Below are 16749 nucleotides of genomic sequence, written 5' to 3'. Positions count from 1 at the left end.
CGCACGCGTCACCATGACGCGCGCTTAGCGCTGACTGGTGACGCTGAGACGTCACGGAGTATAACAAACCGTTGTTTGGGTCGCTTGCCACACAGAGTACCTTATTAGTGATTATATCATGTATACATTGAAATAATGGGATCATATGTGGATACTCTATATTGCCACTTTAACTTAAGACATACGATGTTTATTATTATATTGTCTCTGAACCAAGATTATGTTCACTATTTAATAAGGACATGATTAATGCATAATTGTTCCAATACAATATACACTTACTTGAATATATATTTACTCTGCAGATACCAGTTGAAAAAGGTCATATTAGACCGAAACGTCCGTTATGGTATATGTTCTATGGATGAATTGTGATATAAAAATGCATGTGTTCAGTCACGGAGCCAACTTGTGTGTATACATATTGGAATAAAATATGAAATAAGAAACAAATCAAGATTACTGTTTCTGGGTGTGCAATTAATAATATAAAATATTATACTGGAGTTCTAATTACACCCAACATTGTGCACGGATATAGTATCATTACTACAGGTGGGGAATAGGAGACAATCTGCCTGGAGCATTCCTCCAGCCGCTCTGTTGGTTTATTACAGTCCGTCGAAGATTTAATGCTATACATAAGTAACAGTACCGGCAGTACCCTTGTGGCAAGGCTCTTAATGGGACAAAAGATGAGGTTGCATGCAAAAAAAATGCTGAACAGGGTGCGCCTCATGAATATATGGTTACTCAATAATATCCAATGCAAAGAAGAAAGCTGGATTGACATAAATAAGTTCTAATACCACACACAACCTGAGGATAACTGTGAAGCTATTTTTGGAAGAAAGCTATGTTCATAACGTATAACCCTGATCTGTATGTCCCAGTAATAATGACCCCAAGTAGCCTGATGCACTGCTCTAAAGAATTTACAGACAGATCAAAGGGTTCTAGAAACTTTAAAAATAACAAAATGCAATATACACAAAGAAGGGTCCGCTATTTCTAACAGGTCAATAAACATGGTAAGTCTGTAAATTTTTCACTTTTGTATAACAATGTCTGACGAAGAGATCTAGACTCCTGCAAGCTTACAATCAAATCTACTCAACCCACCCTACTGTCCAACTGTAATTCATATCCCTTAATCATATATAAACAAAATGGCAATATCAAATAAACGCTTCACATAAAGCTATAGCATGCAAGTAATCTACCATAACATGCAATATTAAGTGCAATACCTAAAATATGCTGAAGTTAGCATGTGATTTGATATTTTTTGCAACCTTTGTATAAAAAAAAAAAAAAAAAAAGGCATACAACTTTTTCCTTTTTTGGTAAAGAGAAGCCAACATATATCAGCGGCACCACTGGATCCATTCATTTCAGTGTGCTGAACATAGTCTAAAAGGTGGCCACATTTGTTAGTGTATACCGTTTAGTCCACAACACAAAAACGTGAAATGTGCAGCATATAAAGCATTACTGCTATCTATCCACAGGGAAACAAACCTTTTTTGAGGTTTTGATCGGTCAATTTTAGGGGACATTCAGTCACACAACAGTCAGTACAGTAGCGCTAACCTTTGAATGGCTTCAGAGCTCCTGGAATCATAATGAATGCTGATGACAGGAGCTATAAAGTCAGGTCTACAGAATACTGTCTGTGCATGGACAGAATTTTGCGAATAAGTGAATGACCCCTTAGTGCTGAGACCAACACAGATCACTAGATAGAGCGGGGGGGGGGGGGGGGGGGGGGGGGGGGGGGGGGTATTCAGCTGTGTGCTTCCCCAACTCACAACCTGATCCAACTCTCTGCAGGAACATATCCTACAATAAGTCAGTTTGTCTGGGAAGGACTGTAGGTGAGTGCCTGAGAGAGGTGTCTGGGTCCTCAGTTGCTGCATCTACTTAAAGTGGTTATCTAGTTAGATAAAACTAGGTACAGGAAGGTGTCCCAGGAGGGTCAAAGGAACCACGGAGAACCACAGAGGAGGGTCCGTACAGGTAACCTCCTCTATGGTTCTCCGTGGTTCCTGTGAACCTCCCCGGACATATTCCTGCATCTCTATACCCATTGCTGGTGGTTGGTTACTCGAGGGACAGCTGCGGCTCTCAGCCCAAGCGACATCACAGGCTTACAGTAGAGTTGTGCCTATACCTTGTACAACTCCATAAGGTGAGTGCTTCTATCTACTTTTTAATGACACACACCAACCAACTATACCTTATTGCACAAGGAAGCGCCCCTCTCTTGCTTTATCTCCATAAAATTAGGTAACAATTGTTTCCATACACGTCATTACCATATCTGTTTCCTTCTCCCAGTTCAGAACTACTGCTTTCTTTTGAAGACACAAAAATCTGTGTGTAAGCTTTTCTCTTAGTCTCCTCCTCCCTTCCAAGACAGCTAATGTAAGCAAGTCCCTATCTGGAACTTTGTAGGGTTTAATCTTAAGTCAAGTTGCTGATGAACGCACAGTGATTATCTCTCCCAGCATTACAAAGTTGCAGATAGGGACTTGTTTACATCAGCTGTCTCAAAAGGGAAGGGGGAGTAAGGGGTTGAGAGCAGAGACAGACTGAACATCTCAAGATGGTTTTCTTTGTCTTTAGCAGAAAGCAGCAGCTCAAAACTGAGGGAAGATGACAGAAAAGGTAAAGACGTGTATGGAATGAATTGTTAGTCTCATCTTCTATTTTACCTAATTGGATAACTCCTTTAAGATAGACATAACCTCTACAGAAAGTCATAGTCCAATGTCAAAGCCTGACATGAGGGACAGCAGAGCACTTTGTTGAGATTAAAAAAAAAAAAAAAGCACAAAACTGCAGCCCCTAAAATGACTACAGAAATAAAAGAAAATGTTAAAGGGTCCAGGCTAAGAAAGAAAAATGGCCATCTCCTTCCAGATAACTGCATGACTCGTCTCCAGTGGTATTGAGCTCAGCTCCATTAAAGTAAATGGAACTTAAGTGCAATACCAAACAGAACTTGAGGATGGGGTGGTACAGTTTTTGCAAGAACGTAGCTGGGTTTTTCTAATCCAGGATAACTCTTTTAAAAGCAGTAAACTGAGGGGCCAGTTTGTTTCACTAAAATTCAAAGATTGTCTCTCATGTAAAGCTTCAACTTTTTAGTTATTTCTTTCAGCAGATGTTTTGTTGGTCTTTGCATACTGAGATCTGATCAACAGAATGGTACACCTGAACACAACCATCAACATGCCCCTATCAGCAATCCACCAACAATGAATCGTCTTTGGGAGCCTATCAGGTCTGATATACCATGCCCCTAAAACAAACAGATTTACAACAGAAGTAATAAAATGCATCCACAGCGATATAAGCGACGTGATTGAGGCAAACATAGCATTGTATATAAAAATCACCTGGGTCAGAGGTGTCAAACGCTTGTCCCTCCAGCTGTTGCAAAACTACAATTCCCATCATGCCTGGGCAGCTAAAGCGTTGGCTGTCCAAGCCTGAGGTCAATTGTGAGTTTTGCTACAGTTGGAAGGCTGCAAGAGTGACAACTGTGTTCTGGGTTGTTTCCGACAAGTGGTCAGGTTATTCAAGCTACAGGAAGTCATGAAAAACCATTACACAGAAGCTCAGAAAGAATCAACTTTTTATATATACAGAATACAGGAAAAAAGGTTTGTAAAATCTAAAACGATACAATTATATTTACATTGAATCTAGCTCGTCCAATCTCCTCAAAGAGAAGTGGCAGTATTACGTTAAAAATAAAACAAAAAGGGAACAAACAAGTATACAACAAAAACCTTTGTTACAACAGACAGGAGCCAAAAGGCATTTCACACGCAGCACTGTATACATTAAAAAAAAATTATATAAAAAAAATCCAGGGCAAAAAGGGCAACCATCTGTTGTGTATGTACAAAATGTTGAATGCTGTACTCGCTGTTACAATGAAGAGGTTTATTGGAGCGGTGGTCAGAATTGGTATGGGAGTGGGAGACTTGTAAGCAAAATTAATCCTGTTTAGTGGAAACCTGAAATGCTATATAAAAGTGTCACTGGCACAAAAACAGGTATGAGCTTGTTGTGTCTTATTAATTTACAATGGCATGAAGAACGAAAAAAAATTCCTAAATTCAGTTTTTCTGGTCTCCAAATGTTGCAATCTTGTCCAGGTAAACTCGCTACGGGAAGGGCTGTTTGAGTCTTAGAATAAAAAAAAATAGATATTTATATATATTTATAATATATGAAATGTATGATAGAAATATATGTGCAAATGCCCCTAAAACGAGCAGAGGAAAAACAAAAATAAAAAGGTGAAGTTTCTTCATATCATGCAAATGTGCAAACTCTTTCTGGCCGAAACAGGGTTTCCGAGGGGCCACTGGACATGTTTGCTCTGATGCGTAGGTTGACTTTCAGGAAGAGTTCTTTGTCTGGTAAGAGTTCTAGTGTTTGTCTCCTAAGGAACGGAGTTGGATCGTAAAACGGGCACCTGGTGAGGTGACTTCAGAGATAGCTTGTCTTCCAAGTCCAGGTCTTGTGCTAAGGCCTCACTCTCACCCTTGGGCTGCCTTGTTGCAAACTCAGTTATAGAGAACAGAAACTGAATGCAACCCAACTTAATGTAGCTTCCATGGTGTAAAAGAGCAGTGCCTTCCCAGCCGGCTCCACTTCCTCCAATGAGACTGGAGCTGCTGGCTTTGCAGTTACACGGCTGAACATGGGGACCTTGTGCATGCGAGTTCATCACTGCCTCTTCCTTAACCGGCTCTGGCTCAGGATTTTGGCTCTTGCGGCATTCTAGATGGGAGGGGGAAGAAAATGTTAAAATTAAATAAAACAGAAGTATTTTTCTCCTCTGAGTGACGTCCTGATAACAGATGGCCTCATACCAGCCATGTAATAAGCCTAGTGCTTATAAGGAGAATTTTAGCATTGAAAACAAGAAGCCTGGCTTGTAAATGGGAGGGAATAAATGTCATATGAAATAATGCAGCTGCTGCAAAATCAGTGGCCACAAGCAGAATGTTTCCAGGGAACTGGGAAAAGCTATGGTGCAGCTGCATTCACACCCATAGAGCCACACAGAAAAATAATGCAACTCATTGACAAGAGTGGTGCTGCTTCTGGAAGAAAGAAGTCTTGTTTTTCTAATCTTGCACAATCCCTTCACTAAAACCATCTAATGTTAGCACCAGATTTGTCGCAGTGGCTTAGGTCTTAAGATAAATCTGATGCACATATACAAGTCTAAAGGCCCTATTCGGCCAATAATCGTCCCGTGAAATAGAAGGCAATGATAATCAGACATTGTTCATGTCGGCTGATCATTGCAGTCGTTTGTTTTTCAACATGTTGAAAAACAAACGACACATAGCAGCGATCTGCTGCCATCGCTCCGTGGAATAGGAGCGGCGGCAGCAGACGCTGCTATATGCTATGGGCTGCCCGGACGTTCTAGCAATCACCCGGGCAGCTCCCTGCGACCCCCCTGGACTCACCCGCTAACTGCTGACTTGTGGAATAGCGGTGGCAGCAAGCGGGAAACAAGGAGCAAACGAGTACTAATAGCGCTTGTTTGCCCCTCCAATCTGCCCGTGGAATAGGGGCTTAGGTTTAGACATTATCTAGTTTAAATTTGCATCAAACATTGATAAGTATACTTAAGGCCACTGGTTCCTACTATGTGGGTTGGGAGCCCCTGTGTCTTGGTGTTTTTGCAACATTGAGCAGCTACTCCCCCACCCCATCACACCGTGGAAGGCTTACTGCCTAGATGTGGAATTGCAGGAAGTAAACTCTGGGGAGCAGAAGGCGTTGGCTGTCTTCCGCTCCCAGGACAAGCTCTTTAAAAGGAATATTCCCACAAATAGATTTATTAGCTATCCTCTAGATTATAAGATCCTCTAGGGTTCCCAATTCCCCTGTACAGTGAAGAGGACTTCGGAATGGGTGATGTTCAAGTAAGAGTGCTGATGCTCAAATTTCACTCCAATTAATCTACTTAGGACTGACAGCAACTTTATAACATGACCCTTAGAAAGCCTGTAGTTATTATGATGTACCTAAATTCTGTATAGACATTGGGGAGTTATTATAGTACAGAAGATTCAGTGAAACAACAGACATTGTTTAGCAGGTTGTATCAGTTATGTTAACCCACAACAAGTTTTTTTTAAATCGTTTTGGAAAGCAAAAAACAAACAAATAAACTTACTTATAACGTTCTGCACTTTGGCAACAATACTGCTGGGAGGGGTAGGGAGGATCTTCTCGGAAAAGTCACAGGAATAGAGAACATTATCAACAGTCGTTCCGTGTTCACTGTAATTCAACAGCTCGTAATGCTTTGTGTTCTACATATAGAAAGCATAGGATATACAATTTAAACACTCATTTAAACATCAGCAGTAGCACTAATAAAGGAGAGAGATTTGTGAGCAGATAAGTTGTTTGGAGTGAGGGATAAAGTCAGAGGTTCACAAAAATATAGGGAAAAAAAAAACCAAAACCCCAAAACGCCATACAGACGTTGCCCTGGGTTGAAGTAAAATCCCAGGGCCCTAAGTACAAGGAAAAGTGTACTAAGAAAAAACTAAATGATGTCATAATATATTCTGGCTATGGGACATTTTACATTTATTTTTGCAAACTATATTATTTTCCTGAAACTGGGGTAGCTATACATTTCTGTTTAGTCTCAGAGCTAATCTAGGATTAGTAAAAGGCTCAGAAACCACAGGAATATTTGGCAATCTTTTTTTTTTTTTAAACATACAACTAAATCAGGGGAAGATAAAAAGGTCACCTTTCTGTAATGATTTACATACTCACCTCATCATAAAATATGCAAGCATGCTTGCCAGAAACATAGTTGCAATGACCATAATTTGTAAGGCACACGTCCATGTCTGCTCCTGCAAAGAGTGTGGTGATATGATGAACAAGCTCACTGTGCAAGAAATCTGCAATTTACATATTTTTCAGACACTTTTTTCAAGTGAAAAAAAAACAACCCTGTTCACCTAATGTAGGTTTTTGCAGAAACAGAATAAAAAAAAAATACAAAAGAAAGCATCAAACATAAGATTAGTCATAAAACTTTTCTATGAATAGAGATGACTGCACAGACAGTAATCTTACCTTTTAGTATGGAGATCTGTGGGTCAAATATGTGTGTGTGTGTGTGTGTGTGTGTGTGTGTGTGTGTGTGTGTGTGTGTGTGTGTGTGTGTGTGTGTGTGTGTGTGTGTGTGTGTGTGTGTAAGTAATCTGTCTGGTCATGCAACGTGTCATGGCACGGGAATGAAGTATCCCAAGCGGAATCACCTCTCATGCCTCTATTTTGCCCTTCATCACTGACTGCTAAAATCCTGTGTAGGTGCTGTTCCAATTCAGAGCTATGAGTGAGTGATGCCAGCCCCAGAGGAATAGCGCCTGCATGGTACTTTAGGAGAGCACATTAGTGCCCTTGCCACATCTGACACTTTACACAGCTGGGAAAACAGATTTTTATTTAAGTATTGTCCACGCCAATCTACATTCTAAAAGGTAACATTACTGTCTTTACAAATGTCAGCAGTTTAATAGTGATGTTCCATGTGACCGCTTCCTTTTAAAGAAAAAGCACTGTCAAGTAGTGTAACATAGCAGGCACGTGACACTGTGGTATAACATCACTGCTGTCTGCCCTGTCACATACACTGATTTAACATGTACATGCTGTCAAAGAATAAATGATAGGATAGCAACGGTCTCTATAATGATGAAAGAGAACAATAATGGATGTAATAAACTAACCTGTGCCGATATAGAGAGTCCGGTAGCACATGTTGACGGGAGCCCCAGCACCCATCATCAGGGGATAGAACACGGCCCTGGCCTGCACATCTCTTCTCTGAGCTGTATGAAGATAGAAAACACATTTATAGCTCTACAAGGAAAACTCTTATAACTCAAACAAGTTTCCTATAGCAGCCGTCAACTATCTTAATAGTCTAAGGCCCTGGTCAGATTACATGACTTGCCTCTGTTTGACATATATGTTGGCAAAGACTCTTATTTAAGGCCAAGTTCCCACTACGGGATCACATGATCATTGTTTCCGGTCTTTCCCTGCAATCATCCCCTAGTGGGAACATAGCCTTAAAAAAGCAACAAAGATGTGTGATATATCCCACGGTTAAATGGAACAGTGTTGAGTAACACACAATTCATACATGCAGTATATCAACATATCCTAGAGGCCCAAATGCTTAGTGTGTACTTTTAGCATGTATATTATGAAATAGGCGAATAAAGGGGTTATCCAGCCTTAAAGTGACTCTGTACCCACAATCTGACCCCCCCCCCCCCCCAGACCACTTGTACCAACAGATAGCTGCTTTTAATCCAAGATCTGTCCTGTGGTCCGTTCGGCAGGGGATGTAGTTATTGTCCTAAAAAACAACTTCTAAACTGGCTTAGAATATCTGTGCCCTAACTTTGCACCACCCCTCTGTCCCTCCTCCCCACCCTCTTCATCATTAGAATTCCCCCTAAAACATTTTCTCCTGTCTGAACATTGCACAGTTGACTTAACGATCCAGCCCATGTGCCGGGCTCACATAGGTGGGGAATAGGAGACAATCTGCCTGGAGCATTTCTAATGATGAGGAGGGCGGGGAGGAGGGACAGAGAGGTTGTGCCAGCCTAATGCATACACAATCTAGGCCATGCCCATTGGGCACGAGGCTGCAAGTTGTTTTTTAGGACAATAACTGCATCACTCGCCGAACGAACCCCAGGACTGATCTTGGATTAAAAGCAGCTATCCAAAGGTACTGAGGGGGGGGGGGGGGGGGGGGGGGTCAGATTGTGGGTACAGAGTCGCTTTAAAAAACATGTCCACTTTAATCCAGTTTGGGTGTGGTTTTGCAACCCAGTTCCATTGAAATTAATAGAGGGGAGTTGTAACTCCACACAGGGGAGGTGCTGTTTCTACAAGAAAGTAGCTGTGCTTTTTTCTAAGCCTGGATAACACCTTTAACATGATCTATCTGGCCACAATACTCTTCGTGTTGATACATCCAAAAGGCAGCACATACAACAAAAGATTCTATACATTCTAATACCCCAACAAAACACAGACCCACCTTCCACATGATGTCCAAGGGAAGGAGTTGGCGGAGGACGGGTGGCACTTGCTATAGGATGGTCTTTGGAAGAGAAGATCTCCTGGATTCTCTGCATGGCCAAAAATTTTACCAGCTTCTCATCCAGCAAGTTTATCTGGATCTCTGCAATGGAACATTTGCAAAAAAAAAGATTAATGAATTATAGAAAGCCTCAGGGTATAAAACTATTTAGCACCGAAAATATGAGAACCTTAAATAATAAATGCAGTGCTTTACCTCCGTTTCCATCCATCAGTGATCTTAGAGAATTGGTAAGTTCTGCCATCGCCGAGGAGTTCACTGTATACGTTGAAGAACCAGTTGAGGCCCCATCGATTATTAATGTACTGGGCCGAACTTTCCCATCTGCCGCACAAAACACAGTTTAATCAATATAAGAGGTAAAGTAACAATGCTTATGTGCGATATTTTCTCCATGATCCATATATCTGCTTATGTGAGTACAAAACAAGGCAGGCCCTAAGCCTGTAATAAGTGCAACCGAGTGGATTCCATTCATGGCTTTAAAGCTGGGATCTTTATCACGTGGCTCTCCAGCTGTTGCAAAAGTATGACTGCCAACATGGCCGTACACCAAATAGCTGTCCATGCACGCTGAAAGCTGTAGTTTAGCTGTAGTGTAGTTGAGCTACAGGTTGGAAATCCCTGCTCTAGAGGGTAACTTATGCTGCCCTATTGCTGAGCCTTTAATCTGCAGCACCATGTCTTACAGCCATGGCCTTGACAAGCAGTGAAAAGCTGGTGTACTTTATTTAAGCTGGGAGAACCTGGGGTTTACAAATATAAGCGTTGACCATATCCTATTTGACAGCGTATTTACCTGTGACATGGGCAATGTTGGATAGCTGTGGTCATTATGTATACAATATGGGCCAGGGGCAATATCCATTGGGATTGCATGCATTCACTGTAACCATTAATGTTACACATAACACGTCTAATGTTTGCTCTTTATTATGCTCCCCCCACCCGATGACCGAAATGATTCTCCCTCCCATGCTCCCCCCCCCCCCCCCCACCACCACCACCGGACATCTCCTTTAATTACTTTATGTTCCCTGATGCATCTGTATATTAATGGTTACAGGGGAAAAGCGTCAACATAGGAACATTTGTTTTATTAATTGTTGCTGTCATGTCCTCTTTGCCTTCACTATACCTATACCCACACCAGTCTGTTTTACCCCTCATGTACGTCAGGAGGGGGCATCCACAGTGGTTGAGGCCACCCTGATAAAGGTGGGTACCCTAAAAGGCAGGAAGATTGTATGTCTATGTTCATATCTGTCTGTTTTTTTGACCACTGGTCCACAAGTTATTTCAATACCCTTAATAATGGAGTATGGACCAAGCCTTATTGATACTGAAGTCAGCAACCAGTCAGTGTAAAGACATTTGGCTGCTATTGTGTAATCTTGTCCTTTTCTATAGAGCTTCATATTGACTTATAGTGTGATCTAGCTAAGTCTATAGCAATTCATCCACCCCGGTGTTAGGGTGCCCATAGACCATCAATGGCCATCTGCTGAACCTTTGACAGACTGCCATCTCATTAGGTCACTACATAAACACTAAGGGTACTATTACACGGAACGATAATCGGCCGACTATCGCTCCATGTAATAAATACAACGATCAGCGCATGACAACGATCATTGGCTGATTGTTGATATAGGTTTGGACCTATTTTCGCTGGGTGCCGACGGCGCACCGCTACGTGTAATAGCGGTGCGCGGCCCTTGCTTAACTATATACAATACCTATCCACGTTCCAGGGCTGCTGCGGTCTTCTCCCTGGGTCCTGCGCGTTCTAGCTTCAGAGTGGCCTGTCAGCTGACAGGCTGCTCGGCCAATCACAGGCCGGGGCGGTCCCGGCCTGTGATTGGCCGAGCGGCCTGTCAGCTGACAGGCCACTCTGAAATTAGAGCGCGCGGGATCCGTGGAGAAGACCGCAGCAGCAGCCCTGGAACGTGGATAGGTATTGTATATAGTTAAGCAAGGACATCGGTAACGATGTCCCTGCAGCCCTTGTTTAACGATTATCGGGCCGTGTAATAGGTTTAGTAAACGAGCGACGATCTAGCAGATCGCTGCTCGTTTACAGGTATTATCGGGCCCTCATCGGCCCGTGTAATACCACCCTAAAGGTGTCCAGAATATAGAGACAAGCTGCTGACAGCAAGCTCTGACTGCAGCAGATCTTCCCAACAACATGTTAGGCAGGTTAAAGGGGTTGTCCAGTGAAAATCTTTATTTCAAATCAACTGGAGTCAGAAAGTTATATAGATTTTTAATTTACTTCTATTAAAAAGTCTTCCCTTACTTATCAGCTGCTAGATGTGGCGGTGTTTTATTTTCAGTCTGATACACTGCTCTCTGCTGCCACCTCTGGCCAAGACAGGAACAGTCTGATTTTTTTTTTTTTTAATAGACTAGACTAATGTTATGGGGGCTTTTAAAAAGGCAATGTCACCAAAAACATCTCGATGTCAAAGTTTTTAAAAGAATCAGTAGGGGTCTGAGAGTTCAGACAGTGACTGATCAGAAGAACAGGCCGCGTAAAGTTCATGGTCAGTGTGTTATCATCCTGCTCTGTCACAGGACCAAAATGGTCGAATCATGTAAGCCTATGGGGCGGTCACACTCACAGACAGTGCAGAGACAGGCGCCTATCAAAACATACAACAACCCTGAATAAGAATTTGCTGAATGAAGTATAATTTGCTAAAAGTCCAAGGGCTGTTTTTTCACAATACAGAACCCCCCTTATTTTATATAGTGAAGTGACAATGTGTCACCTTGGTAGATGCACACATTACATATACATATTACATTACATATAAAAGCCTGATTTTTAAAAGATCTAAAATGCTGAGTTACAACCACTATGTTCCAAACCAGCCTTCATGCCAAAAAGTACTAGAGAGTTAGCAAACAATGACAGATGCTGTGGATGGAAGGCATCAACATGAGAAAACAGATAAAGTATTACTGTGCCAATAACCACCCAGCTAGTCAGAAGGTTCAGCTTCATGAACCTATAGAAACGGCCCAAGCAGAACAAAGGGCCAGTGCCAGGTACTGTGCAGCTGAACGCCATTCACTACAGTACAGAGACACATGATGGGAGGCTCTTTGCATGTTTGGCTATGTACAGTATAAATAGTGCTGACAACGCCAGATACAAGCAGACTGATCATCTCTTTTACATTACTCTCTCCTACATGTAGACCATTTAGGACTACTGATTGATAAAGGATATTGATTATATTGGGTAAAGTTTACAGATGGGAATCCTGACATGTACCCTGCTCTGTACAGTGACTGTATAGCACAGCAGTCAGCATGTATCAGCATTAACATACGGTCAACCTCCTGCTGAAGCTGCCAATATCAGCCATAACTCCAATCCTGGCCATCAACCACTTGTAAGTGCTGCGGTCAGTAGTGATCATGGAAGCTAAGTGGTTTCACAGCAGGAGGGGAACCCCCCTACCATTCCATTGCCCTAGGCCTGACATGTTTATATACCTATAAAGCCCTACCATAATCGTAATTACGTTATTTATGCTTTCCAGCATTAACCCAATAGAGCACACAAAAAAAAACACTCCAAGCCATATGCAGAATTGTTAATTTTTTTTTTTATATCCCTTCAAATAATAGTGTGTACTACAAAGTGCTGCCACTGGAAATGGACAATGTTTCCAAAACACATGAAAATAAAAATACAGATATGTGTAAAAGAAATTCATTTCACTCAAAATGCTGCAACATTTGTGTATTCCCTGTATAACAGTATTTCTGGAGCTTCTTTTCTTATAATGCTAGAAAGTGCTGTTTCTAAGCTGTCTGTATATTTATGAGTAAACTAACATGTTTCTGGTCAACTTGTTGTGTGGCTTGTCCTGACCGTCTCCTGTGATCAGAACTGACTGGATACACCCCAACTAGTAACACAAGCTTCTGAATAAAAACAAAAACAACTACCACAACAACAACAACCAAGAATACCAGGGGAAGAGCACAATGTGGTGGTCAATGCTTGAGAATTACATAAAGTTTACTCAACTAGACATCTCTCTAGACATTTCTATAAGGGGTTAAAAGGAAAAACCTAAAATGATCCTTGGATACATGTGAGAAAATGACATGAAGACTAACTGCATAACATCACTTCCTGTATAATAAGGCATGTAGGCCCCTCTGGCCCTCCTCAGAGAGCCAATGCTGAATCTGATAACTCGAAAACACTTGAAAGGGTGAAACAAGAGTGCCGTATCAGACTTTCTAGTTCAACAAAGTGACAATAATTGTGGAGTTTTATGTATAATGTTTAAAAAAAAACAAAAAAAACAATGCAAATGTGGGAGCACCAACAAAGTGACTTACCTGTGGGTGGAGCTGCTACACAAAGCCTGGATGCAGCAGGAGCTGCAGAGGCCAGATCACCGCCAGCTGCCTGAGGAGGTGTAAGAGCCCGAGTACCAGACAGTGGTGACCCAACAGGTCTGGAATCATGCTGACTGAGTGGAGGAGCAGGTTGAGTTTGGGTATGTTTCCATGACAAAGTGCTAGTAAGCTCAGGACTGGTGCAAGAATTAGGAGGTGTAGGAGCAGGACCTGGAAGCCTCTGGGTGCAAAGTGCAGGTCCCGTTGTGCCTTCTGTCTTCACTACATGATTTGGGAGAACAACTGTTGTGGGAGGAGTGCCTGACCGAGGCCTTGTTTGTCTCTGAGAAAGTACAGAAATGCCAGGACTAGTTCCAGACAGTCTTTGATGGTCATGTAACTGTTCCGTGGGGCTTGGGCTAATGTTATAAGTATGAGGCCCGTTTGATTTGGACTCCGATACGGCAGGTCCATTGGAAGTACCACCGCTGGCTGAGAGATGTGGTTTCACCACATAAGTAGCATCTTCTTCCAACGTTGTAGACTGACTGCCAGGACACAGTCCTAAAGATGGGGAAAACTGAGGCTTGCCGTCAGTGTGCTGGTGAGAGTTGGAAACGGAACCATCGGGCGACAGGACCGGTTTCACATCCAACGAGTCAACGTCATCTGATCCCCAGGCTGGCATCTGCTTAGCAGATAAGTATTTCAATATGCTGCACTGAAGTGCAACCACACTACGGAGCCACTAAAGATTCAAAACAAAACCCAAAAAACTTGGATTAAAACTAAGAATACATCTCCCATTGGATATCTAGTGGGTACATGACTACATGTATAATGGAAGATGATGGCATTTGTGGCTCTGTTCTACAAACATTTTCCAAATGAATAAATTAAAAGTATTTAAAAGGGTGTCAACGTGTAGAAGTTACTATGAAGACAATGACCCACAAAGAGACTAATATTCAGGAAAGAAACATTACTATACTAACTGTTAAAAATCAAAGTAACATTGACCCCCCGCCCGACCCCTGTTATATTAGACCTTGTGATGGATAAAACTGTGGGTGACAATTGCCGGAGGCTGACAATGATAGACCACTAACCTCTTGTTGCTCTGTTTGGTTAGCTAAGTGCTCAGAGTGCAGTAGGTGCTTTTGTGACTCATCCGGTACTCCATTGCAGATTAGCTCCCCATCACGTATCCCTGCAGGAGGCAGCAGTTGTGGAGGTGACTGATATTGGGCCTTGATAGATTCAGGAACCTAATGAGAAGTAGTGTGGAAAATTTGAACTAGGAATGCACTGTTAACCGTACTGGAAATAGTCATAGGTTATCGGCACTTAATGGAACCTTTAGGGCGGAAACACATGATCATGTTGCAAGTGGTCTGTAACTGCATCAGGTCATTTTCTAGCAGTCAGTAATGGAAGAATTTACTGCAGTTCCTGAAACTGCAATGCAACAAACCTGATTGTGTGTTAGCCAAAGGGGTGTGACCTCACACTGCCCAACAGATTTTATATAAGTTACATCATGCATTGGCGTCCATTTTGCCTAAAATCTATATCAGCTGATAGCTGGTGTAGGTGTCCACCTCTGATGTGCAGACAATGAAAGAGGCATCAAACCTATTAAAAGAGCCTTTAATAACGGCTTCCTTCCATAAAAAGCAACATGCAAGTCCACAGATTGAGAGTATTATCACAGCTCAACCTGAAGACCATGTGTGACACTTTTCTGGAAGAAAAGAACTATATATCTCCAATTCTGCATAACCCCTTTACCCTTAGATGACCAAACTATTTTCTTAGTTTTTTTCATTGTCGCCTTCCACGTGCCATAGGCTTTTCATTTTTTAGTTGACAAACCTTAATGTGAGGGCTCGTTTTTTGCTGGAATATTGCACTTACTATTGGCACCATCTTTAGGTTACATGTGACATTGGTTTTTTTCCTTTTATTTTAGAGTCAAATTTACAAAATAAAGCAAGTAAGTAAATCAGCCTGCTTCCTCATCAGTGGTGCTCTGTGCCGCTCCTCCCAGGTGCTGGGAAAAACTGGATCCAATGCTGGGAAACTGGGAGACGTTTCCAGGACTGGATGCAGCTTAGGAGCAGCCAGATGACAAGCGGATTTTAGAAATAACAAAGATTTGCTTTGTTATTACTGTAAATTTGCTCACCTCTACTTCTAACATGTCACAGAGACATCCACTACACAATAGTGCACACGTTGGGTAATGTTTTTATATCCATGATTGTAACTGTTATGTATTCACATTTAAACCTTTTATCTACTAAAAAGAATTATACTGACATCTGGTTTCTGGAATTTCTTGTAGCTATTGAGGTAAGTCATAGCAACATGTTAGGGGTTTGTATCAATGGAGGTCCAGGTGCGGAGACTCCCAGAGATTGTTAGAACAAAAGGTTGCTATGACATGCCAGAAGTTTATTTAAATGATAGATATGGTGCACCTAAAGTATTGCTGTTATTATCAATACTGGCATTACATCTTGATAAATTACTCTATCAGATTATTTTTCTGGTCTTTACATTTGTTAGAAAATTCACAGTCAAATATGCAAATTTATATGATACGGAGCCGAGAAATGTTTCTTGTAACCTGCTGGCAATTTCATGCTAGCCCAGTTGATGCAGTATAATCAAGCTTAGAGGTTCCCCTTAAAAAAAAACAAAAAACAAAAAAAAAACAACTTTCCTATTACTATCAGCCAGAACATGGTCTTCAGCTCAAACAACCACAGGACATATTTTATATGGATTATTTTTTCCCCATAAAAACATACCACCTTTAAAACCCATCCCGAGGAACTACTTGAAGTCATACATACCTTAACTGTATTTTTCCTGGCTGACGGCAGCTGCCTGCGGTTTGGGGGATGTATTTTATGGATGCGGCTCAGAAAGTCCAGCTTTACCGCATGCTGTGAAATGCTGTCCTGGAAGCGGTCAAACACCTGACATCGATTACTCAGGGTCATATTCTTCTGGTTCAGCTGGACACACAATGACATGAAAATAAAGGATTACAATTTTATCCCCAAAAAATAGTGTGAATGAGATCTGAAAATATGATCTGAAATAAGATCCCTACATGACGCATTAAAACTGATTTATTGCCCTGTATAAAGTATAGAGTAAACATGAGC

The 16749-nt window shown here is 41.7% G+C and overlaps 1 protein-coding gene across 2 annotated transcripts in view; it reads right to left on the bottom strand.

The window, feature by feature from the left end:
* Window positions 1-3626: 3626 nt before the first annotated feature.
* PHF12 (PHD finger protein 12) overlaps window positions 3627-16749 on the bottom strand; it is a 31710-nt gene continuing 18587 nt past the window's right edge. Inside the window, exons 7-15 of one of the 2 annotated variants that reach the window (XM_069945501.1) lie at window positions 16432-16596; window positions 14680-14838; window positions 13571-14258; window positions 9395-9523; window positions 9137-9280; window positions 7803-7904; window positions 6838-6920; window positions 6221-6359; window positions 3627-4803 (exon numbers count right to left, since the gene is read on the bottom strand). In XM_069945501.1, the coding sequence (XP_069801602.1) occupies window positions 4463-4803; window positions 6221-6359; window positions 6838-6920; window positions 7803-7904; window positions 9137-9280; window positions 9395-9523; window positions 13571-14258; window positions 14680-14838; window positions 16432-16596 (1950 nt within the window). In that variant the 3' untranslated portion in view covers window positions 3627-4462. Of the gene's footprint in view, window positions 4804-6220; window positions 6360-6837; window positions 6921-7802; window positions 7905-9136; window positions 9281-9394; window positions 9524-13570; window positions 14319-14679; window positions 14839-16431; window positions 16597-16749 lie in introns of both variants that reach the window. The other variant, XM_069945500.1, reaches the window with a different exon arrangement.

Source organism: Dendropsophus ebraccatus, chromosome 11 (genome assembly GCF_027789765.1).
Source record: "Dendropsophus ebraccatus isolate aDenEbr1 chromosome 11, aDenEbr1.pat, whole genome shotgun sequence".
Classification (NCBI taxonomy): domain Eukaryota; kingdom Metazoa; phylum Chordata; class Amphibia; order Anura; family Hylidae; genus Dendropsophus; species Dendropsophus ebraccatus.
This window is presented reverse-complemented; position numbering and strand designations above follow the sequence as displayed.